Source organism: Macaca nemestrina, chromosome 14 (genome assembly GCF_043159975.1).
Source record: "Macaca nemestrina isolate mMacNem1 chromosome 14, mMacNem.hap1, whole genome shotgun sequence".
In the NCBI taxonomy this organism is placed as follows: Eukaryota; Metazoa; Chordata; class Mammalia; order Primates; family Cercopithecidae; genus Macaca; species Macaca nemestrina.
The window spans coordinates 82,736,976-82,760,733 of record NC_092138.1 but is presented as its reverse complement, the minus strand read 5'-3'; the positions used below and the strand labels follow the sequence as shown (position 1 = coordinate 82,760,733).

At 42.7% G+C, this 23,758-nt stretch overlaps 1 protein-coding gene across 7 annotated transcripts in view; it reads left to right on the top strand.

The window, feature by feature from the left end:
* Nucleotides 1–23,398, top strand: part of LOC105481077 (sushi domain containing 1) — a 138,925-nt gene extending 115,527 nt beyond the window's left edge. For 3 of the 7 annotated variants that reach the window (XM_071078158.1, XM_071078161.1, XM_071078163.1), the window contains 4 exons: nucleotides 2,812–3,070; nucleotides 9,056–9,095; nucleotides 19,890–19,983; nucleotides 20,357–23,398. In XM_071078158.1, coding sequence (XP_070934259.1) covers nucleotides 2,812–3,070; nucleotides 9,056–9,095; nucleotides 19,890–19,983; nucleotide 20,357 — 394 coding nt within the window. In that variant the 3' untranslated portion in view covers nucleotides 20,358–23,398. The remainder of the gene's footprint in view (nucleotides 1–2,811; nucleotides 3,071–9,055; nucleotides 9,096–19,889; nucleotides 19,984–20,356) is intronic. The other 4 variants (XM_071078160.1, XM_071078159.1, XM_071078164.1 and 1 more) reach the window with 4 other exon arrangements.
* The last annotated feature ends 360 nt before the right edge of the window (nucleotides 23,399–23,758 follow it).

Here is a 23,758-nt window from a genome sequence, read left to right as displayed (position 1 = left end):
AAAAGCCAAATGACAGCTTACCTTTGTGGCTAGATGCTGGCCAGCGCCTCCAAAACAGGAAGTGGAGATCTGTGAGTCATTCGAGGGAGTGTGGTAGTGAAAAAGAGGAGAAAAGTCCTTCCAGAACAGTCATATTCCAAACAGCCACAGTTGCTTCTCTAACGTCACATGGCTAATTACCAGCAGGCAGGATGGTTTCCTAAGCCTGACTACCTGGTTTGAGCTGGGGGGTAGCGGCTTTGCCAGTGTGTGAGACAGGCCTGAGTCTGCTCTTGCATGGTTTAGGGACAATGTCTTGGGGTACATAATGGAGCAAGGTCCCTGGGACCAAGCCTCTCCTGAGCTTGCTGATGTTAGGCAGAGGATGGAGCCTGTTGCTGGGGTGCCTTAATGCTCGTGTCTCCCACACCTGCCAGATAATAGGAATCACCTGAGTGCTTTATCAGCGATACAGATTCCCAGACTCTACTCCTAGAGATTTTGATTCAGTAGGTCTGGGATGAGGTCGGGGAATTTGTATAATAATCAGGCAACACAGGTGATTACGATCAGGCTAATTGGGAAGCTGCTTCATACTCTGTCAGTGATGCCTCTAGTGAGCAATGTACAGAACCAAATGGGCACAGGTGAGCCTTGACCACCACCACCTGCATGGAAAGATGAGAGGGATTTGAAGATGTACTTATGGACAGCATGGAGGTGCTGCAACATTTACTGTCTTACCTGTGGCTATGACATAGGGATGTTTTCAAGTCTCGGGGCAAGTTTGTTGTTACAGGTGTTCCCTATAGGCAGTGGATGCTTAATAAATGTTTACTGGTGGTGACAACTTATTGCCCTGCAGGTTTTACTTTGTCTCTTTTGTAGAAAGCCCTTGGCTGAAAGTGAGCCAAGACTTTATGAAAATCAGGACGCTTGGCCAGGCACGGTGGCTCACACCTGTAATCCCAGCACTTTGGGAGGCAGAGGCAGGCGGATCACTTGAGGTCAGGGGTTCAAGACCAGCCTGGCCAACATGGTGGAACCGCATCTCTACTAAAAATACAAAAACCAATTAGCCGGGCGTAGTGGCGCGTGCCTGTAATCCCAGCTACTCAGGAGGCTGAAGCAGAAGAATCGCTTGAACCTGGGAGGCAAAGGTTGTAGTGAGCTGAGATCACACTGCTGCACTCCAGCCTGGGCAGCAGAGCAAGACTCCCTCCTAAAAAAAAAAAAAAAAAAAAAAAAAAAAGAAAGAAAGAAAAGAAAGAAAATCAGTGCCCCGAGGATACCTAGGATGTCTGGGAACCTAGTGGGGGGAGACTTTCCATATCCAACACCCACTGTGGAGGTGGGCTCCCTCTTCTTAATCTCATGATTCATGGGCTCTTAGGAAGCAGGAGATAGGGCATTTGGCATGTGAAGCAGGAAGTTCAAATTTACTGGTAAAATAGAATTACATGGCCTAATGAGTTTTGGAAATTACCCTAATCATATTTCACACTGATGTATGCTTTTCTTCTTTTCTGAAATTTCAACTCAAGAATCATTCATTGTTGGTGGCGGAGGGGCGGGGCGGGGGTCAGGGGAGCTATCATTACCAAAGAACTGTGCAAGGATTTGCAAGAATACAAGAGTCAGTCATTCAGATCCCTGCTATCAAGCCTGATAGAGACAGCAGATGCTCAACACGGTACTAGAGGCAGGAGCTAAGTACTGGATAGATGGGAATTGAAGGGAAGCGTGATCCATTCTCAGTGCATTTTTATTCTCACACTTCCTTTCACTGCCAGGCTTTTCTATTTGATGGGATGAATAATGAAACACATAACAAAAACAATACCCATTTGTTAGTGTGTTTTTCTGTCCACAATTGGGGAACAGTTTTTACAGTGCATACATGACATATTACTGTTCTGGCTGTTTCAGGATGTTGTCAGACTGGATTAACTCATGGTGACTCTGCACTCTTGGCGTCTCATTTATTTCACATGAACTTTGGTATCAGCCCATGAACTGTAGGGAATGTAAATCACATGAGTTCTGTTTCAGGTCACCACATGATTGTCTGCAGCCTTTTTTCCGGACTTAGTACATTCACTGTGGTAGGCACTCGGTCTCCATGTGACTGCTAAACCCTTTGCACAGTTGGGCTTTATTTGCCCACGTGAAAATCACTGATTAGGTCAACTTTATGACACACACACAGCACAGGGCAGTGATATGTGCAACAACTTCTCCCAGCTAAAGAGGATGTACTTGGCATCTCTCTGCAGCCAGAACTTGGAGAGGTCCCTTGCCCCGTGTCATCTGGCATTAACCCTTTAGGTTCAAACTGGAATTGCATGATGGTTGGAGCTGTCAGACCATAAATCCCACATGGGCCAGGACTTTTTCTTGTCTAGTGTTGTGTCTCCAGGACCTAGAAAGAGGCTTATCTCGGCTGGGTGCAGTGGTTCACACTTGCAATCCCAGCACTTTGGGAGGATGAGGTGGGTGGATCATGAGGTCAAGAGACCGAGACCAGCCTGGCCAACATGGTGAAACCCCATCTGTACTAAAAATACAAAAGCTAGCTGGGCGTGGTGGCATGCGCCTATAGTCCCAGCTACTTGGGAGGCTGAGGCAGGAGAATCACTCAAACCCGGGAGGTGGAGGTTGCAGTGAGCTGAGATTGCACTACTGCACTCCATCCTAGTGACAGAGCAAGACTCCGTCTCAAAAAAAGAAAAAAAAAAAGGCTTATCTCATAGCGGGTATTCAATTAATATGAATGAATGAATGAACTCCCCATGCAAGGGTCTGATGGACACTTCCGTTTTTTTCTTCCAGTTCATATCAGGTGTTAGTGCTTCCCTTGGCCCTCCAAAGCACATTTTCTTGTGATTCTGAAGGCACTTCCTCCTTCTTTAGCAACGCCTCTGATGCTGATGGATACGTGGCTGCAGAACTACTGGCCAAAGATGTTCCAGATGATGCCATGGAGATACTTATAGGAGACAGGCTGTACTATGGGGAATATTATAATGCACCTTTGAAAAGAGGGAATGATTACTGCATTATATTACGAATCACAAGTGAATGGAATAAGGTATCTTTCTTTCCAAGCTCTTCTGAACTCTGTGTTTTCTTCTTCGCATGAAATTCAAATGTTTGAACATTTGTTTTCCCAGTACTTGAGAGGGACACTGCATGTGACAATCATAAAATATGTGTGAATACTTTGCCTTTATGAAGGATGGACAGGTGAAACCCTTACAGACGATAGGCATTCTGAACCTCCTGGGGGACCTTGCTGAATCAGCATTTAGACTGACCTGGTTTTTGTTTTTACCTTAAGCTTTACAGATGCCCTCATTCTATTGCACTACTGGAGTCTAAGTTGGAAAGAAACATCTAGATTCTCTCTTAACTTCCTTGTGCCCCTGCCAGGCTGCTGCCTCTCTCATTCTCCTGGGAAGCAGAAGATTAGGCACAGCACTGGCCTGCTTTTTGCTTACATCCCTTCTGCGACTATGGCATAGGTACCATTTTCCCTTCCGCAGTGCTTAGAAAGGCTGGTGCTCTTCCAGCAGTGGCTTTTTCCTGAGACATGGAACTCAATATTCATTACATAATTAGGAAACATCGTGTTGCTGTATTCATCAGTCGGGGATGGAAGACCTGGAAGAACCATTGTGATGGTTGACCTAGGAGAACCCTAAGCTTGTTGTAAATTCATATGGGTTGGTAATGAAAACTAGAAGGATTATATTAATGGTAATACAAACATCTCTTGACTGATGAATTTGAGATAAAATTATGTTGTCATTTTGAGTGTAAGGTTCATCACATATTTAAAACTGAGACACTCTATTAAATTCTGTGTGGGATGCAAATGTAATGTGTCATGAACATGCTTGCTATAAAACCAATAGTTACTTATAAGACTGTTCAAGTATCAAAGATGTCTAGCAGTGCTTTGTGACAATAATGTAGGAATAAAGAAAGGAAAGTTAAAGCCCAGAAATATATTGCCCTGAACTTACTAAAAAGGTGTTTACAACTTAGACAAGGCCTTTTCATTAGAAAATTACTTGGGGTTCCTGACTTGGAGTTTTTAGCCATAGACAAAACACTGACAGTACAACATGAGTGAAATTTAGAGATGGTTCAGAGAGCTATTGTCCTAGATTAAGACTTTGGTTGGGGAGGGTGTATTAGTCAGCTTGGGCTGCTATAGTGAAATATGGTAGACTGGGTAGCTTAGGCAACAGACATTTATCTCTAACAGTCTGTGCTGGGAAGCCCAAGATCAAGGTGCCAGCTGATTCAGTTCCCCAGTGAGGACTGTCTTCCTGGTTTGTGGACAGCTGCCTTCTTACAGTGTCCTCACATGGTGGGGATTGAGTGGGTTGGGGAAAGCTCTGATTGCTCTTCCTCTATTTATTAGGACACTTATCCCATCATGAGGGCTCCATGCTCATAACCTCTTCTGGATCTATTTCTTTCCCAAAGATCCTGCCACCAAATACCATCACATTGTAGATTAGGGCTTCAACATGTGAATTCAGGGCAGGAGGTGGGTGGTGAGCAGGGGCATAGACATTTAATGCATAACAGAGGGAATGAAGTTGGAGGTTAGGACAAGAATTCTGGTTTATTAGCTAGGCATGGTGGTGTGTGCCCATAGTCCCAGCTACTTGGGACGCTGAGGCAGGAGGATTTCTTGAGCCTGGGAGGCAGAGGGTGCACTGAGCTGAGATCATGCCACTGCACTCCAGCCTGGGCAAGAGAGTGAGACCCTGTCTCACACATACACACAAAGAATTCTGGTTTATAGGAAACTTTCCTGTGATGTCATTGATACTCTTTTTCATGTAGCTGGAAAAAAGAATATATGCTTATTCTTTAGGATGTTAAAGGAGATGAAAGGGCTTTGAAAAAACTTATGTTTGGATCTACATGTTTGAACTGCGATGACTTTCCCATGGGTTTCAACTATATTTGTGTGATATTACAATAAAATCAGTAGTGATTTAATTTTAATTTCTAATTGTGGTAAAATATATACAATATAAAATTTACTGTCTTAACCATTTTAAAGTGTCATTTGATGGCATTAAATTCATCCACATTGTTGTGCAACCAATGTCCAAAACTCTTTTTATCTTGCAAAACAAACTTTATACCCATTAAATGACTCCCCATTCCTTCCTTCCCACAACCTTTGGCAACCAACATTCTACTTTCTGTCTTTTTTTTTTTTTTTTTTGAGGCAGAGTCTTGCTCTGTTGCCCAGGCTGGAGTGCAGTGGCGCGATCATAGCTCACTGCAGCCTCAACCTCCTGGGCTCAAACCATACTGGTGCTTCCGCCGTCTGAGTTAACTTGGACCACAGGTGCACACCATCATGCCTGGCTAATTTTTAATTTTTATTTCTTGTAGAGATGAAGTCTCTCCATGTTGCCCAAATTCCTAGGCTCAAGTGACCCTCCCACCTTCACCTCCCAAAGTGTTGAGATTACAGGCATGAGCCACCACGCCCGGCCCTGCTTTGCATCTTTATGAATTTGACTACTCTAGGTACCTCATATAAGTAGGATCATTCAATATTTTCTTTTTGTGACTGGCTTATTTCATTTAGCCTAAAGTCCTCTAGGTTCACCCATGTTGTGGCATGTGTCAGAATTTCCTTCCTTTTTAAGACTGAATAATATTCCATTATATGAGTGTACCACGTTTGTTTATTCACTTATTCGTGGATGAATAATGGGATATTTTCCACCTTTTGGCTATTATGAATAATGCTGCTATGAACATTGGTATGCAATATCTGTTTGAGTCCCTGCTTCCAGTTCTTTTGTGTATATACCTGGAAGTGGAATTGCTTGATCAAATGATAATTCTATGTTTAATTTTTTGAGGAACTACCATACTGTTTTCCATAGTGCTATACTATTTTCCATTCCCACTAGCAGTGCGTAGGGGTTCCAATTTGTCCATGTCCCTGCTAACACTTACTGTTTTCTGTTTTATTTTCTTATAATAGGCATCCTATTATAAGATAGGGTGTGAGGCGACATCTTTTGTTTTGGAAGTGGGGGATGGGGGTCTCACTTTGTTTACCAGGCTGAAGTGCAGTGGCCCAATCACAGGTCACTGTAACCTTGACCTCCCTGGTGTCAGGTGATCCTCTCACCTCAGCCACCTGAGTAGCTGGGACTACAGGTTCATGCTATCATGCCTGACTAATTTTTCATTTTTTGTAGAGACAGGATTTTGCCATGTTTCTCAGGCTGGTCTTGAACTCCTGGGTTCAAGAGATCCACCTGCCTTGGCTTCCCAAAGTGCTGGGATTATAGGCATGAGCCTCCCAGCATGAAATGGCATCTTATTGTGGTTTTGGTTTGCATTTCCCTAATGACTAGTGGTGTTGACCACCTTTTCATGGGCTAATCAGCCATTTGTGTATCTTCTTTAGAGAAATGTCTATTTAAGTCCTTTGCTCATTTTTGAACTGGGTTGTTTTTGTTTTCGTTTTTGTTAAGTTTTAAGAGTTCTCCATACATTCTGGATATTATTGTAATCCCTTGTGAAATACGTGATTTGCAAATATTTTCGTCCATTCCGTGGGTTGCACTTTTACTATCAATAGTGCCCTTAGATGCATAAAAGTTTGAAATTTTGATGATGTTCAGTCTGTCTATTTTTTCTTTTGTTGCTTATGTCTTGTCATATCCAAGAAGTCATTGAGAAATCTGGTTTCAGGAAGCTTTTCCTCTATGTTGTCTTCTAAGAGTTTTATCATTTGAGGTCTTATATTTAGGTTTTTGATCCATTTTGAGTTTATGTTTCATATGGTGTTAGGTAAGGGTCCAAATTCATTCTTTTATATGTAGATATCCAGTTTTCCTAGTACCATTTGTTGAAAAAACTTTTTTCTTTTTTTTTTTTGAGATGGTGACAAAGTGAGACACTTGGAGTGCAGTGGTGCAATCATGGCTCACTGCAGCCTCGACCTCCTGGGCTCAGGTGATCCTCCTGCCTAAGCCTCCCACGTAGCTGGGACTACAGTTGTACAGCACCATGCCTGGCTAATATTTAACAAGTTCTTGTAGAGATGGCGTCTCCCTATGTTGCCCAGGCTGGTCTCAAACTCCTGGGCTTAATCACTTCTCCTACCTCAGCCTCCCAAAGTACTGGGATTACAGGTGTGAGCCAGTGTGGCCAGCCTGAAAAGACTGTCTTTTCCCCATTGAATGGTCTTGGCACTCTTGTTAACAATCATTTGACATAATGCAAGGGTTTATTTCTAGGTTCTCTATGCTGTTCCATTGGACTATATGTCTATCTTTATGTTACTACCACACTGTTTTGTTTACTGTAGCTTTGTAGTAAATTTTGGAATCGGGGGTGTGAGTCTTCCAATGCCCCTATTTTGTTTTTCCCTTTGTGCATCTGTCCCAGTAAATAGCATCGCCATGCCTCCCGTTGCTAAGACAGAAACCTGTGAATAGTTCTTGTCTCTTCCTTCTTTCTTACCTTCTTATCCAGATCATCAGCAAATCATGTTAATTCTACTACCTTAATTCTGTTTAAAATCATTCTTTCCTCTCCTTCATCTACACTGCTCAGACGTTGTCATCTCTTGCCTGAACATCACTTTTCTACCATATCTTTCTGTCTCTTATTCTACCCATCTCCTTGCTCCATACCACTGCCAGCATGAGTTTTATAAAATGCAAGTATGATCAAAGCATTTCAGTTTAATAAGCTCCCTTCTTCACCTGGCCCCTGCCAGTTTCTCTCCTTTGATATACTCCATTCCCCCAAATTGCCTTGCTATTTAAAGTCCCTTCCATTCTCCAGGGTCTTGAAATATGTCCTTGACTGGTTATTCTTGCACATTACCTTCCATTTCTAATATCTGCACTTATGGCTATTTTAAGCTTTTCTCAGAATTTTTTTTTTTTTTTTTTTTTTTTTTTTTTTTTTTTTTTTTTTTGAGATGAAGTCTCACTCTGTTGCCCAGGCTGGAGTGCAATGGTGCGGTCTCGGCTCACTGTACCTCTGCCTCCTGGGTTCAAGTGATTCTCCTGCCTCAGCCTCCCAAGTAGCTGGGAGTACAGGTGCCCACCACCACACCTAGCTAATTTTTGTAATTTTAGTAGGAATGGAATTTTACCATGTTGGCCAGGCTGGTCTTGAACTCCTGACCTCAGGTGATCTGCCCATCTCAGCCTCCCAAAGTGCTGGGATTACAGGTGTGAGCCACTGCGCCCAGCAGCTTTTCTCAGAATTTTTAAGCTTAAATAAAAAAAAAAATTAATAAAATCCAAACCAAAATGCCCAAGGCTGTCATTTGAAAGAGAATCTCCTAAAGACATTGGAAGGATCCTTCTCTAACCCTCACCATTCAGCTTCCCCTGGGGAATATTTTCAAGTCTTACACAGAGCAAGTCCCCAGCATTTGTAACAGCTTATTTATGATATAAATAAGCATATCATAATGACGGGGGGAACAGGTGTTCATTCCACTGAATCTATAGGTTTCTTCTATTATGGATGAGCTTTCATATATGTTCCTGTTGCTTTCTTCCTGGTTCATGGACACATTTTGGGTAACTGATGTTGCCAAGTGACATCTAGATAGGTGAAGTATTATATACTGGGACTTCTCATAGCTTTGCCTCTAACATGCATCACTACTTCTTGCTGAACCTTCTGAACAAGTGACCTCAGGATCCTTTTCAGCATAGTTCTCCCGGCAGTCCATGCCAGTTGCTGAGAGCTGGCCAGGGGAAGGATCCTTTTTGTCACTCCTGTTGTTGGCCTATCATGTGTACTTTCCAAGACCTACTGGAAACCTATAGAAGTGATCTGTAGGGTCACTTATGTCCATGCAACCCATGCCAGCCCCTTGAACACTTAGTGATATCACAAGATATTAGAGCTAGATTGGACTTTAAATGTCTAGTTCAAATTAAGAGATTGAAAAAGCTGAAACTCAGAGGGCTTCAGCCTCCAAACTATGTTATTTAAACTAACACTGTGTGCCACCTAGTTAAATGCATTGCTATGTTTTCCTTTATAGGTGAGAAGACACTCCTGTGCAGTTTGGGCTCAGGTGAAAGGTAAAATTATTTTCTGCCTATGAATGCTGTTCTTATTTCTTTTCTGCAGCATCAAGTTCATATTGATGGGATCTGTTTATAAAATTGTCACTGGTGACCAGAAGCCAATTCATACTACTTTAAGCAAAAAGCTTCATAGCTGAAAAAAATGGTAGGAGGGTGAGTGGATGGGAGCTTATGGAATTAGACAAAGAACTACCCCACCAAGGCTCCAGGAACTGGGACTGGGGACTTAATGCCATGAGTGGGACTTCTCTGTCTTTCTCTTTTTTCAGTTCTCTGTTTCTAAGCGTGACTTAGCTTCATTTTCTTCTGCTATAAGACCTGTGAAAGGGAGGGATGGCAAGCTCCCCTAGCTTACCAATTTCACTGGGAAAACATAGCTTTTCAATTCAGGGAAAGATTCTTTCCTCCTAGTTTTAAGTGATTGTCCGTTGGATGAATCACTGTTAATAGGAGATGGGCTAGGATGATTGGCCTCTGTTGGGTTTTATGTCTACTCATGGCTGGTTGGAGGCAGAGCAGTGTGAACAATAGGTCCACTAGGTTTGCACTGAAAGGGAGACAAAATCCCTATCAAGAAATGGGGTATAGGAAAAGATGCCAAAAAGCCAATACAAGAGCTACAACAGTCCACTACCATTCAGCTGTGTAGCTTGTGCACATACACATATAATATTAAGAAAAACCGTAATCCCAGCACTTTGGGAGGCCGAGGCAGGCGAATCACCTGAGGTCGGAAGTTTGAGACCAGCCTGACCAACATGGAGAAACCCTGACTCTACTAAAAATACAAAATCAGCTAGGCGTGGTGGCACATGCCTGTAATCTCAGCTGCTCGGGAGGCTGAGGCAGGAGAATCGCTTGAACCCGGGAGGCAAAGGTTGCGGTGAGCTGAGATCGCACCATTGCACTCCAGCCTGGGCAACAAGAGCAAAACTCCATCTCAACAACAACAACAAAATAAGAAAAACATCTTCCCTTAACAAAATGGAACTATCCTATGTATGATCCCTCATGGAACCCTAGTGGAAGACAACTCAAAGCTGGGTCTGTTACTGCACCCAGCTTCAAGACCAGGAATCCTGGGGATAGCATCTTCCTCTTGATCAAGTCCAGATGTGTTTCTTGTGCTCTATTGAGTAATCTATGACTAAATGGCAAATTTAACCAATCTCAAACCATAGTACGTAATATGAGAGGGAAAACTGAATAGCACAATAAATACTCTCATTTAGAAAGAAGGAAAAGATAAAGCAATGTACAGTGGTCAGGGGGCCCCGTAGCAATGATCACCTCTTGCTGGACAGGACAAGCAAGCATCCCCTGCCCTGGCAGCAGAATGGGTCACTTGGGTGGTCAGTTTGGGTCTGCCTGATGGGAACTCTTGTCCATTTCCTCCAAAGCCTTTCCTTAGAGACGCAGCGGGAACATCTCTACTGAGTGCTGTACAGCTTAAACCTTCTTTGCCTTGGAAGAGTTATCCAGGCGGGGAAATTGCCTTAGGGTTTCAGCAATCACTGGTCTTTGTTTTCCAGGCTCGGGATTTCCCTGGCAGTACAGTACATTTCTTTAAAACCAACAGGCAGCCAGCCAGTGGATTTGATTCCCAGGAATTCCATTAGTTTGTAGCTAATAGCAGAAATCTTGTTGAGTTTATGACCTTGGAATCTGGACCTTTTCCCTGTGGTTTGTGGGTCCTAGCAACAGGCTGTGAAATTCTGCCCTTAGCCCACAGTATCAGTTTAACCCTTTGCCTCCTCTCCCCTGCCTCAAAGCAGCATGAAACAATCAACTGGCATGGTGAGGAAATGCCGGTATAAACTTACTTCCCTAAGGATTCCAGTGGATAGCACTTTCTAATGGGGAATTTTTTATCCTGTCAGTAGAGAATACTGTGCAGGAAATATTTGGGAGGGGCCTGGGGAATTAGGCTTCCTCCATTTGTCGCTTCTCTCCTGATCTTATTTTCATATTTTAACCTCTGCTGAAACCAACTGCAACAAGGGTAGAGGACTTGGCTTTTCAGCAGGGTGCAAGGCGAGTTACCTGACTGTCAGCCATCTTGGATTGCTGATGACCAGGCGGTGAGGGCCTCTCTTGGCAAAGATGGGTGCTGTCCTGTTTCTGTGTGCAGATGGGCCAAGCTCCCTTTACTTGTAGGACTTTAATGAAGGCCACGAGAAACAGCCACACATTCCAACAGTCATAAGTGTTTCTTTTGCCAGTCCATCCCCTGAAGCTCTAGGATTGGGCATGGCGTTCTCACAAGGAAAAGAGATGGTTTTATCAGAATAATTAAGATGACAAAGCTTCCAGACACAGAAATAATAGCTTCCAGAGTCCACTCTATTCAGCAGCTGTTTGCTATGATTGGAAAACATTCAAACTGGGTAGAAGAAATCGCCAAAGAGCTGGCTGCAGTCATTCTGCTATGATTAAATTAACAGGGAGGATTTTGTTTTGAAAATATCTAAGTGGCTTTGGCAGTGCCCTGGTCTCCCCTCAGCTTAAGAACCAATATTGAAGGAGAGTTTGAGCCTTTGAAATTAAACCGCCGGAAATCTCTGGAAGATAATAGGAAAAACACTGTTCTGTGGAAATTCTGAAGGCAATTCTAGCACATATTTATCTATGTATAACATTTACCTGTGTTGTGCACCCATCTTGGGCAATCTACTTTTTCAAAAAAGTCTGGAGACTGCCATTTCAGAAAGTAATTTGCAGAGAACTGAGATCTAAATTAGTCCTGAAATGGTGCCAGTTCACTTGTGCCAAGCCTCAGCCCTGTTCTGGCCTTTGCCCAGTGACAAATTATGCTATTTACCTTTTGCATATTGCCCCTAGAAGAGCTTTGTAAAGATTACCAGAAAACCAGCAGTCGGTTTGATGGAAGATGCAGAGGCCTGGGCTTATTTGCCTGAGCTCCTGCTACTAATCAGCCAAGTGTCTTTGAAATGATATTTAACTTGGCCAGTTCTCAATCATCCTCTCTCTGGGATCTCTGAGATCCTTTCCAGCCACAGAGTACTATGAGTCTGTGATTTCTTGAGTCACAAAGCAAGGTCGTTTGATATATGTGAGGTGATAATAAGCTGTAATCAGGGAACATTCTCCAGTCATAAGCACGAAACCTGTGAGTTATTTGTGACTACTCCCTTTTCTCTTTCAGCCCACATTTAGCACCTTGGGCATGCCTCTCTGATTTTCATTTCTGTGTTCACTCCCTGAGCATAGGCCTTCCTACCTGTAGCGGGATGATGGGCAAATCCTCCTTCCTCATCTCCCGTCACAAGAGTTCAGAATTTCCCTCTTCATTCCAGCCTACACACCACCAGCTGACTCGTTTCTAAACTGCAGAACTAATTTTGTTTCCTCTGCTTCCATGGTCCTCCATTATTTTTCAGTTTGGCTTCCAAGTCCTCTGTTTGACACACACATACCCTTCTAATTGCATCTTTTATTCTTCTCCATTCAAACCAATGTTCCAGCTGTTTTCTGGCTATGGCCCACACTTTCTCCTCTTAATATCCTTGCTCATATAATTACTTGATGACTTCCATCTGGATTTCCCAATCACCTACCTGTGAATCTCCACTTATCCCACCTGTTCTTCAATATTAAAATCAAATGCCCTTTCCTCCCTGAAGCTTTTAAAATTTTTTCAACAGGGCATAATCTGCCCCTCTTCAGCTATTCTGCTATATTTTAGAGCAATGGGTGTGTACTTGTTTTGTCTTCTACTACTAGATCTTCTACTCCTAGATTTTACACCCTTGATGGGCATTTGAAGAGCAGGAACAGAGCCTTGCATGCATTAGGTGTTCAATCAGAATGCATTGAACTGGGCTGAATGATTTCTGAGGAACCAGCAGTTAGTTTTATGGGAAATGAAGCATAGTAGGTGCAATACTTATCAAATAAGCCACAGAAGACTTACATCAAGATATAAACCTAGCGTGTATGTATACATATGTATTTGCTATATATGTACATATATGTGTGTGGGTGTGTGTAAATATATGTACATATATACATGCACACAATCATTTTAAACCTTCATAGTTGTGATGGGAAGAATTCTAATATGGTTCCCAAATTCCTGGTCTCTGGTATCCATCTACCTTCTCTCAGTTACTCATTCAAAGACTGTTCTAGGTATTGCTGGGAAGGGATTTTGGAGATATATTTAAACTCCCAAATAGGGAGATTATCCAGATAGGCCTGACCTAATCACAGGAGCCCTTTAAATCTGGATCTAGAGGTCAGAGATAGGGGAAGTTGGAGCTTCAAAGAATGAGATGGATTTGACATAGGGAAATTCTCCTGCCAGCTTGAAGATGGAGGGGTCCACTTGGCAAGGAGTGTAGCTTAACAGAAGGAGCTGAGCAAGGCCTGGCTGCAGCTGGTAAGAAAACGGGGACCCTAGTCCTACAACTGCAAGTGTCTTAGTCTGTTTTGTGTTGCTATAACAGAATACTGGAGGCTGGGTAACTTATTAAGAAAAGAGGTTTATTTAGCTCATGAGTCTGTAGGCTGGGAAGTTCAAGAGCATAGTGCTGCATCTGGCTTGCTTCTGGTGAGGGCTGCATGCTCATCAGAACAATGGCAGAGAAGTGGAAAAGCCAGCAGGTATATACAAAGAGATCACATGATGACACAGGAAGCAAGAAAGAGTCTAGGAAGTTGACTCTATTTTTTTTTTTAATTGAGATGGAGTCTTGCTCTGTTGCCCAGGCTGGAGTGCAGTGGCGCAATCTCAGCTCACTGCAAGCTCCACTTCCCAGGTTCATGCCATTCTCCTGCCTCAGCCTCCCGAGTAGCTGGGACTACAGGCGCCCACCACCATGCCCGGCTAATTTTTTGTATTTTTAGTAGAGATGGGGTTTTACCGTGTTAGCCAGGATGGTCTTGATCTCCCGACCTCGTGATCTGCCTGCCTCAGCCTCCCAAAGTGCTGGGATTATAGGCATGAGCCACCGTGCCTGGCCTACTCAATTTTATAACAACCAGCTGCCTGGTAATACAGTCCCTCCAGAGCAAGAACTCACTCACCTCTGAGAGAGGGCATTAGTCTATTCATGAGGGCTTCAATCCCATGACCTAAACAGCTTCCACTAGGCCCCACCTCTTGACACCACCACATTGAGGATTAAATTTCAAGTGAGTTTCAGAGGATATAAACTCAAACCATAGCAACAAGGAACTGAATTTAGCAAATAACCTGAATGAACTTGGAAGCAGATTCTTCTCCAGAGCCTTCAGAAGGAAGTGCAGTCCACCTGAGACCTTGATTCTAGCCTCATAAGGTCCTAATATGGTTTGGTTCTATGTCCCCACCCAAATCTCATGTCGAACTGTAATCCCCATGTATTGAAAGAGGGGCCTGGTGGGAGATGACTGAACCATGGGGATGGATTACCCGCTTGCTCTTCTCATGGTAGAGTTCTCATGAGATCTGGTTGTTTGAATGTGTGTAGCACTTCCCCCTTCACTCTCTCTCTCTCCTGCTCTGGCCATGTGAAGACTGTGCCTGCTTCCCCTTCACCTTCTGCCATGATTGTACATTTCTTGAGGCCTCCCTAGTCTTGCCTCCTGTACACCCTGTGGAACTGTGAGTCAATTAAACCTCTTTTCTTTTAAATTACCCAGTCTCAGGTAGTTCTTTATAGCAGTGTGAGAAGAGACTGATACAGGCCCTGAGCAGAGAACCAGCCACGATGTGCTTGAACTTACCGCCCACAGAATTCTGAGCTGATAAATGGGTTAAAGCTACCTAAGTTTATGGTCATTTGTTAAGCTGCAATAAAAATGGAATATAACAGTGTTGCTAATTTATCAAGCATTATTGATCTCTAAATTAGTTTTCCACTTTGATTTCCTTTGCCATCTTTTGCTCTGAATGGAATTCAAGTGAGAAGACCCTAGAATAGCAAAGATAAATTTAACACGGTAAATAGAAGTCACTGTGCTAATTATTATTATTATTATTATTATTATTATTATTATTATTATTGTTATTTACCATTTGGAGAACAGAATTGGTGCTTTCAGGAAGTGAACATGCCCTTGTATATTCATGAAAAAATGTTCACACCCATGAGGAGTCCTCAAGCTGTCACAAAGTCTGAGAGTAGAAATAGGACCTTTCTAACTTCCTCTTCAGCATGTGATATTTCTGTCAGGGAGGGGGTTAAAGATAAGTCCGGAAAGGCTCCATCCCTCCTCCTGAGCGCTAGCTCTCTTGAGGGAGCCACCATAAAGAGAATGGTGAAGTTTAGTCCTAATGGGTTTACTTTCTCCAAGATTGAGTAACTGATCTGCCATATAACACATGATTCATTCACTTGGGTTTGTAAAAATATATTCTACAAGTGATTCAGAAGAAAAATAAACATGGTTCTCTGGCATGAGACCATGGAAAGGTAGGGTAACCAAGGGATGGTGAGGCTATAAGAAATACAATTCAAATTTGCCAGTTGTAAATTTTCTTAGTAAGGAATTAATGAGGAAATCTCTAAAGAAGCTTGTGTGGCAACACTCGTGAGCACTCTTGATTAGATTGACTCAGATTTTCAGAGTATATATGCAAAGTAGACAAAAAGACATATAACCAGGAACTGGTCTACCAGCAAGAATCATTCCTGGAGCCAAACCCAAATTGTGCTATGCAGAAGAAATAAAGATTGTTTTCCAATACTGTGTCTAGAGTAAGGAATAGTTGCACCCAGGTGGATCCTGCTGGTGGATGGTCAAGAGAAAGTCAGCTTCCTTAACTCCTCCTTAGCTTCTGTCCTCTTGGTTTGTGAGGGGATGGTTAGAGGAAAGAAAAGAGCTCACTACCCTACATAGGTTCAAGTCTTCCAACACGGATGAAGCATATTCTGGCAGGTTCATACAATTTTCACATGAGATGGATAAGCCATTGCAAATGATCTTTGATAAATCTTGAAGAAAATGGAGAGATGTAAGAGGACTAGAGATGAGCAAAGAACAAGGAATTTTGTACAAAGGAAGAGCCACCAGAAGTGTAGATGATGGTAACTTGAAGTCAAGGCAAGGCAAGGTCTTCAAGTGATGGCTTGTGTATCCCTGGTAGAAAAAACAGCAGTTCCCAGGAGTCAGGAGCTTTAAGAGCAGATTAGGTCAGATTGCTTTCCATTTCTTCTTGCACAGAGTCAGTAATTGGTCAGGGAAATATGGCACGCATAATGTATTTTGGCTTCAACAAACAATAATGTCCTTGTGGACAACGTGGGAACATGAGGGCTGTATGTGGGCTTAGAAACAAGCTGAATCACTATGCACAGTTGATATCAACCATTAACAATTATTAATGAGATGAAATCAAACCCAAGAATATGCATGATATGGATCTCTGTCCACAGTCATCATCAGTTCAACATATTCATCAATCAGTGATTAAAATATATAGAGGGTAAAAGTGTAGAGGAAAAAATACACAGAAAAAAATTGATGATGGATGTTGGAAGGAATACTGGGTAGATTGGATGAAATACCAGTGCAGGAAAGTACCAGCTCCCCCGTCCATCTCCAGAATTGTATTTTCTCTTAAAAACAAAACAAAACAAATCTAGTTAATTAGTCCACCAAGATGGCATTTTAAAAAATGTTTCTGAGTGATGCACAAAGATGGCATCTTAATGCCTTAATTTGCATTTTTATTACTTGTAAGAGAGCATTTGATCAAAGTTTTATTGATCATCTGTAATCATGTTTTACATGTGATTTACCTTTTCATAGAATTTGTTCATTTTGCTATTGAGGTATGTCTTTATTAATCTGTAACACTCTCTATATGTTAACTTCTTGCCCATTATTCTAGATATTTTACCCAGTTTGCCATTTGCCTTCTAATCTTGCTTCTGGTAGTTTTTGGTATAAGAAGTGCATGCTTTTCAAAATGGTTAAATCTCTCATTCTGTTAATGTTTCTGTGTTAACAAATAGGCTTAGAAATCTCTTACCCCCTTTAATATTAGGTAAATATTCACTAACATTTCCTAATCCTTTTAGGTTTCAATTTAAGTCTGTAATCCATCTGGATTTTATTTTGGTATATGGTATAAGCTCTAGTGATCAAAATTATTTGATTCTAAATGGTTAGCCAATTTTCTCAGCACTGGTTATGAATAATTTATCATTTCCCCAATGATCTGAAACAGTATCAAAACAACAAAAACAACAATAATTAACAATTGCTAACATTTGCTTATTGCTTATTCTGTGCCAGGCACTGTTTCAACCTGTACTAACTCACTGATTTCTCGCACTACCTAGAGGTGGGTAGTATTGCTATCATTCCCATATTATTACAGCATTCCCTCAGTGTGGGGACTGAGGCACAGAATGGATGAATAACTTGCACAAAGTCACACAGGCAGTGGTGGTGTTCAGATAAAGACTTGGACATCTGACTCCAGTATTCAATCTTTGAAAGCATTTGATATACTTGGATTTGGTTCTAGGCTATTTTGTTCCAATGTATTCATTCCTATTCTAATACTGCACTGTTTAACTATCTTGCAATTCAAGTCACTCTCCTAACATTTTTTTCTTTACTAATTCTTCATTTAATCACTGTTTCTCCTTCCATTTTATAATCTAGCTTCTTGGCTAGGCATGGTGGCTCATGCCTATAATTCTAGCACTTTGAGAGGCCAAGGCGGGCAGATCACCTGAGGTCAAGAGTTCGAGACCAGCCTGGCCAACATGATGAAGCCGTGTCTCTAATAAAATATAAAACTAGCCAGGCATGGTGGAGTACGCCTTGTAGTCCCAGCTACTAGGGAGACTGGGGCAGGAGAATCACTTGAATCTGGGAGGTGGAGGTTGCAGTGAGCCAAGATCACGCCACTGCTCTCCAGTCTGGGTGACAGAGCAAGACTCTGTCTCAAAAAAATAATAATAAATAAAAATCAAATAAAACAAAATAAGTAATCTAGCTTCTTAAAGTGTCAAGGCCATTTTTCTTCTAAAGACTAAAAGCAACCAAATAGTAGAAGCCATGTTTTCCAGAAAGGCTCTTGGCAGCACTTTTTGATAATTAGTAACCGCCCAATGAGTTTTTCTTGCCTGCTGCCTAGACAGAGCTGATTTATCAAGACAGAGGAATTGCAATAAAGAGTTTAATTCCCACACAGCTGGCTGTATGGGAGACTGGAGTTTTATTATTCCTCAAGTCAGTCTCCCTGAAAATTCGGGGATGGGGTTTTTAAGGGTAACTTAGTGGGTAGGGGGTAGGGAGTAAGGGGTCAGTGAGTCAGAAGTGCTGACTGGTTGGGTTGAAGATGAAATCATAGAGAGTCAAAGCTGTCCTCTTGCACTGAGTCAGTTTCTGGGTGGCAGCCATAAGATCAGATGAACCAGTTTATGGATCTGGGTGATGCCAGCTGATCCCTGGAGTCCGGAGTCTGGAAAATATCTCAAGCATTGATCTTAGGTTTTATAATAGTGATGTTAGCCCTAGGAGCAATTTGAGAGGTTCAGAATCTTGCAACTTCCAGCTGTAGGACTCCTAAACCATAATTTCTAATATCATGGCTAATTTGTTAGTCTTGCAAAGGCAGTCTAGTCCCCAGATAGGGTGGGGATTTGTTTGGGGAAAGGGCTGTTATTGTCTTTGTTTCAAAGTTAAACTATAAACTGAGTTCCTCCCAAAGTTAGTTCAGCCTATGCCCAGGAATGAATAAGGACAACTTGGAGGTTAGAAGCAAGATGGAGTCAGTTAGGTCAGATCTCTTTCACTGTTATAATTTTCTCAGTTATAATTTTTGCAAAGGTGGTTTCAAGTTCTGCAGGGCTGTTTAACACAAGGTGTATTCTCTGGCTGGTCTTACTAGTGCCGGGTACTGTACACAGTTTCCAATAGAAATGCACTCCTCTTAACCTGGCTGTAAAGACCTAAGTCGTACTTAACCACTCCCACCTTGGTTTCTTAAGGGAATAATAATAGTACCCAATGTAAAGGCTGGTTAGAAGACTAAATGAGTTAATACGTGTGAGGTGCTTAGAACACTGTCTGGCACATAGTAAGTGCTAAATAAGTGTTTGCAAATTAAAATGAAATTTTTGCTCTAATCTAGAACATGATTCTCTAAGTCAGTCACTTGGTCCAAATGTGCAACTCAACTGTGAGTGTTTTTTAGTTTATAATTGGAGATCTCCCTGGAGTTGGCATGTGATGATCCCCAAATAGAAAGTATGTCTTTCAAAGTACTTTTACATCAATTTTTTTATTTTATCCTCTCAGTAAACCTGCTGAGCAGAGCAGGGAGGTATGATCCTTGTTGAGGTGTAGAGAAAATGACACGTGACTCAACAAAGGATATTCCTTTGCTGTATCTGACCATCAGGGCTATCACTTTTGGAACCCAAATTCAAATAATATCATAATGACTTGCCCCTCCATGCAAAAGAAAACGGCCCATAAAAATCTATCACGTGTAATTGACTTGCGAAAGGACCAACAAAAAATGTAACATGTTGCGTAGTATTCGTATGCTCAACAAGATCAGCTTTTTCTTCCTTGTAACTTTAACATGGTCTGGCTTTACACTTCCTTTTCAGAAATACCCCGTAACTGTAATTTCCTGAGGCTGCATATCCACAGGGCCAACTCAGGGGACACACAGGCACGCTGGGCATTCTTGGGATTCTTTGTTAAATGGGGGCAAGCTCTGGGTTAAAATGGATTGAGCACAGTGGGGTGTGTGCCTCCTGGGAGGCGGTGATGCCCTGCACTCTGGGCTAAGCATGTGGTTTTGTCCCACAGATTCATCACTCACACTGCTGCAGATGGCGGGTGTTGGACTGGGCTCCATGGCTGTTGTGATCATTCTTACATTCCTCTCCTTCTCAGCGGTGTGGTATGTGAGGCTGTCATTTTTGAAAAATGAGTGGAATGGAGGGGAGGATGGGTCAGAGTCATGAAGAACAGCTGGAGATGAGGAGAGTCAAAGGGAGTGTGGGTGGAGGTTGTCCTTGGCTCAGCAGAGCACACTCAGTGGTGAAAAGCATGACTAACCCTGTACCTCCAGGTAGCATGGGGGATGCTTTCCCAGGAAAAGAGCAGGACCAGTGATGGCTGCCCTAGCCACACACAGAGCGGTGGCTGAGCTTCCATGCTGCTCCCCCTCGCCTCCTCCCATGGGTGTGCGTGTGAACTGTGCATAGAGACACACAGTGGAAAACCAAAGTGTGTTCATATTTGTCTCTTTTCTTTTCCTCCTTCATGTCTAGATGGCAGATGGACACTGAGTGGGGAGGATGCACTGCTGCTGGGGCAGGTGTTCTGGCAGCTTCTCAGGTGCCCACACAGAGGCTCAGTGTGACTTCCGTCCAGGGAGCATGTGGGCCTGCAACTTTCTCCATTCCCAGCTGGGCCCCCTTCCTGGATTCAAGATGGCAGCTATCCCTGTGAAGTCCCCCAAAAGGAGAAAACTCAGGAATTCTGAGTCTTCCCTGCTACAGGACCAGTTCTGTGCGATGAACTTGAGACTCCTGATGTACAGTGTGATATTGACCAAAGGCTACAGATCTGTGAATCTCGGCTGGGACTTCCTCTGAGTGATGCCTGAGGGTCAGCTCCTCCAGACATTGACTGCAAGAGAATCTCTGCAACCTCCTATATAAGCATCTCTGTTAATTCATTCCGAATCCATTTTTTACAATATGCAGTGAGATAGGCTTAAGTTTGGGCTAGAGTTTGACTTTATGAAGGAGGTCATTGAAATAGAGAACAATGATGTAGGCAAACGTTTCAAGCACTTTAGAAACAGTACTTTTCCTACAATTAGTTGATATACTAATGAGAAACTATACTAGCCTGGCCATGCCAATAAGTTTCTTGCTGTGTCTGTTAGGCAGCATTGCTTTGATGCAATTCTTATTGTCCTATATATTCAAAAGTAATGTCTACATTCCAGTAAAAATATCCTGTAATTAAGATTGTTCTTCCCTTGGTTAATTTTTTGTTACTAAGCATCTTCTAAAAATACTCTTTGCTCCCTGTTAGAAACTGAGATTTGGCCTACTCTGAATATGCTGAGTCGACAGATGGAGTCTATTTGATTTTACTTTTAAATCCTGAATTGACATTCTTTCCTTTGTTTTTTTTTTTTTGAGATGGGCTCTCACTCTGTGGCCCAGGCTGGAGTGAAGTGGCGCGATCTTGGCTTACTGCAACCTCTGCCTCTCGGGTTCAAGCTATTCTCCTGCCTCAGCCTCCCAAGTAGCTGGGATTAAAGGGCCCCCTCCACCATGCCTAGCTAATTTTTGTATTTTTAGTAGAGACAGAGTTTCACCATGTTGGCCAGGGTGGTTTCAAACTCCCGATCTCAGTTGATTCGCGCACCTTGGCCTCCCAAAGTGCTGAGATTATAGGTGTGAGTCACACGCCCGGCCCTAACAAACAACTTAACTCCAAGACTCAGTAAGAAACGAATGGGGAAGGAAAGACAGAGGTTTCCGGCATCGCTCCTTCTCCCTTGCTTGCTAGGCCTAGAGAAGAAAAACCACGGAGGAGGGGAGAGGGACACGGTGATACTGCACAGCCTCAAGACGCAGTTCTTAGCAAAAGGGGACACCCTTTTGCAGTGGGCTGGTGTGTTCACCGGCTTGCTGGGTGTCAGTGAGGGATGTCTCTGAGTGCCTTGGGCTTATGGGCAGATGAAGAGACAAGAGGAACAAGTAGAAATTGCCCATGTAGCTGCTCCACCCTAGGGAGTCCAGAGTGTATCTACTCTACTGGGGAGAATTAGAGAGAGGGGAGTAATATCCTGACACTCGGGTGTTCAATTCCAGCTGTCAGCCCTGGCCCCTGCCAGTATTAGGAATGATTCTCCTGTCCTCTGGGGTACTGCCCTCCGACGACAACTTAGGATCAACATTTAAAACCCTTTCTGCTCTCACCTTAGGTAAATTATAGACCAGAACAGGTCTATAATGGGGACAGGTCCCCACCCTAACCCCCAGAGACCGTTTCTCTCAATAGATGAATAACAAATAGCTCTCAAGTTTTAATTTTTATGTGCAATAATGCAAACATACTGTTTTTATAGCTCCTGAATAAATTGGGTGTCAATACAAATTATTGTGGTTAGTGTAGGGCAGAGCCTCTGATGAGTAAGGATCTTTCCTCAAAGCCCATCTTTGTCCAAAGACAGAATCTGAGCCTTCCCTTGACTTATTTTATTTTTTGCCAGTTTTGTAAATGCTGTATTCTTCCATACCACCCCCTTCCCTAATTTCCAGCTCCAGAATTAACTGCCAAAGATACAGTTGTCCACATGGAATGTAGCATAATTGTCATAGAAAGGAAGAAACCCCCCTTGCTTAGTATTAAAAGTTTCTGGTTAAAATAACTGACCAAATATTAAGTAAAACATCATCTTCTGGGTACAATGCAGAAAAGTAAAAGCAGTTCATATAAGATTACTAAACTTTGGGAGACTTTCAAGACCAGCCCTGGCAACATAGCGAGACCCCATCTCTGCAAAAAAAGTTTTAAAAATTAGCCGGGCATGGTGGTGTGCACCTGTAATCCCAGCTACTCAGGAGGCCGAGGCAGGAGGATCGCATGAGCCCAGGAGTTTGAGGTTGCAGTGAGCCATGGTCACACCACTGCACTCCAGCCTGCGTGATAGAGTGAGATCCAAAAATATTTACTAAAATAGCAAAAATGTGGACTTTGGGATTTCCTCTAACTGCTGCAAATTATAACACAGAATTTCTCAGTGTTGATACTTCAATTGTGGGACCAAGTCTTCTGGCTGCCCTAGTTCTCTTTTCTGGCATTTGAAAGCCCTTGAGCTAGCTATGGAACTAATCTTTGGACAGCCTTTTTGGTTCCCAGGAATGTCGGGCCTTTGAATTTCCAAACTACATATATATATATACAGTATGTGTGTATGTGTACCTGTCTTTTCACTGTAAGGCACCTGCCCCCATCCCTTCTAGAAGGAGCCACAAACAACTGAGCAAATGGATGGAGGTTGATTAAGGGGAAGAGAAAATAGTCTGTTCTCTGACTCAAGACCTGAAGTTGCAGTGGGGCACGTAAGGTAAGACCAGAGCGGAAGTGATTATCTTGAAATTCCACTTTAGCTTGGAATAAAGTTAATATTTAAAGTGATTTTAAAGGAAATAAAAAAGAACCTTCAGTGCTTCCTTTTCATTGCTAATCTCACATTCTGATTTTCTAAACCTTCTGTTTTCCCATTCTGTTCTTCTAAGAGGAACTCAATGGTCTCACAGAAGTCAATCAAATAGCGTTGTAAGAACGTTTTACCTACCACATCCTTTGTTGGTTAGACTGAACCAACAAAGCAGTGCCTGCTTCTAGGGAGGGAGGGTATGGCCTTTTCTGTGCCCCAGTTTGTGGGAGGGTGAGCCAATGAAGCAAGCCAATTTAAAAGGCAATGTGTGCTCTTGTTTCAGAGAGAGTGAATCCTTTCGGTGGCGGGGGTGGAGTGTGTGTGTGGCGGGTGGGGGATGGGGCATGCACATCTAGATCCACACTTTTTGGGCTCAACTCAGGGTTACCAAAATAGAGTCAAACTCAACTCAGGATTACCCAAATGGAGTCAAATTGTGTGTGTGGTTTTGTAACATGATTCTTTCACTCATCGACATTTCCTGGCC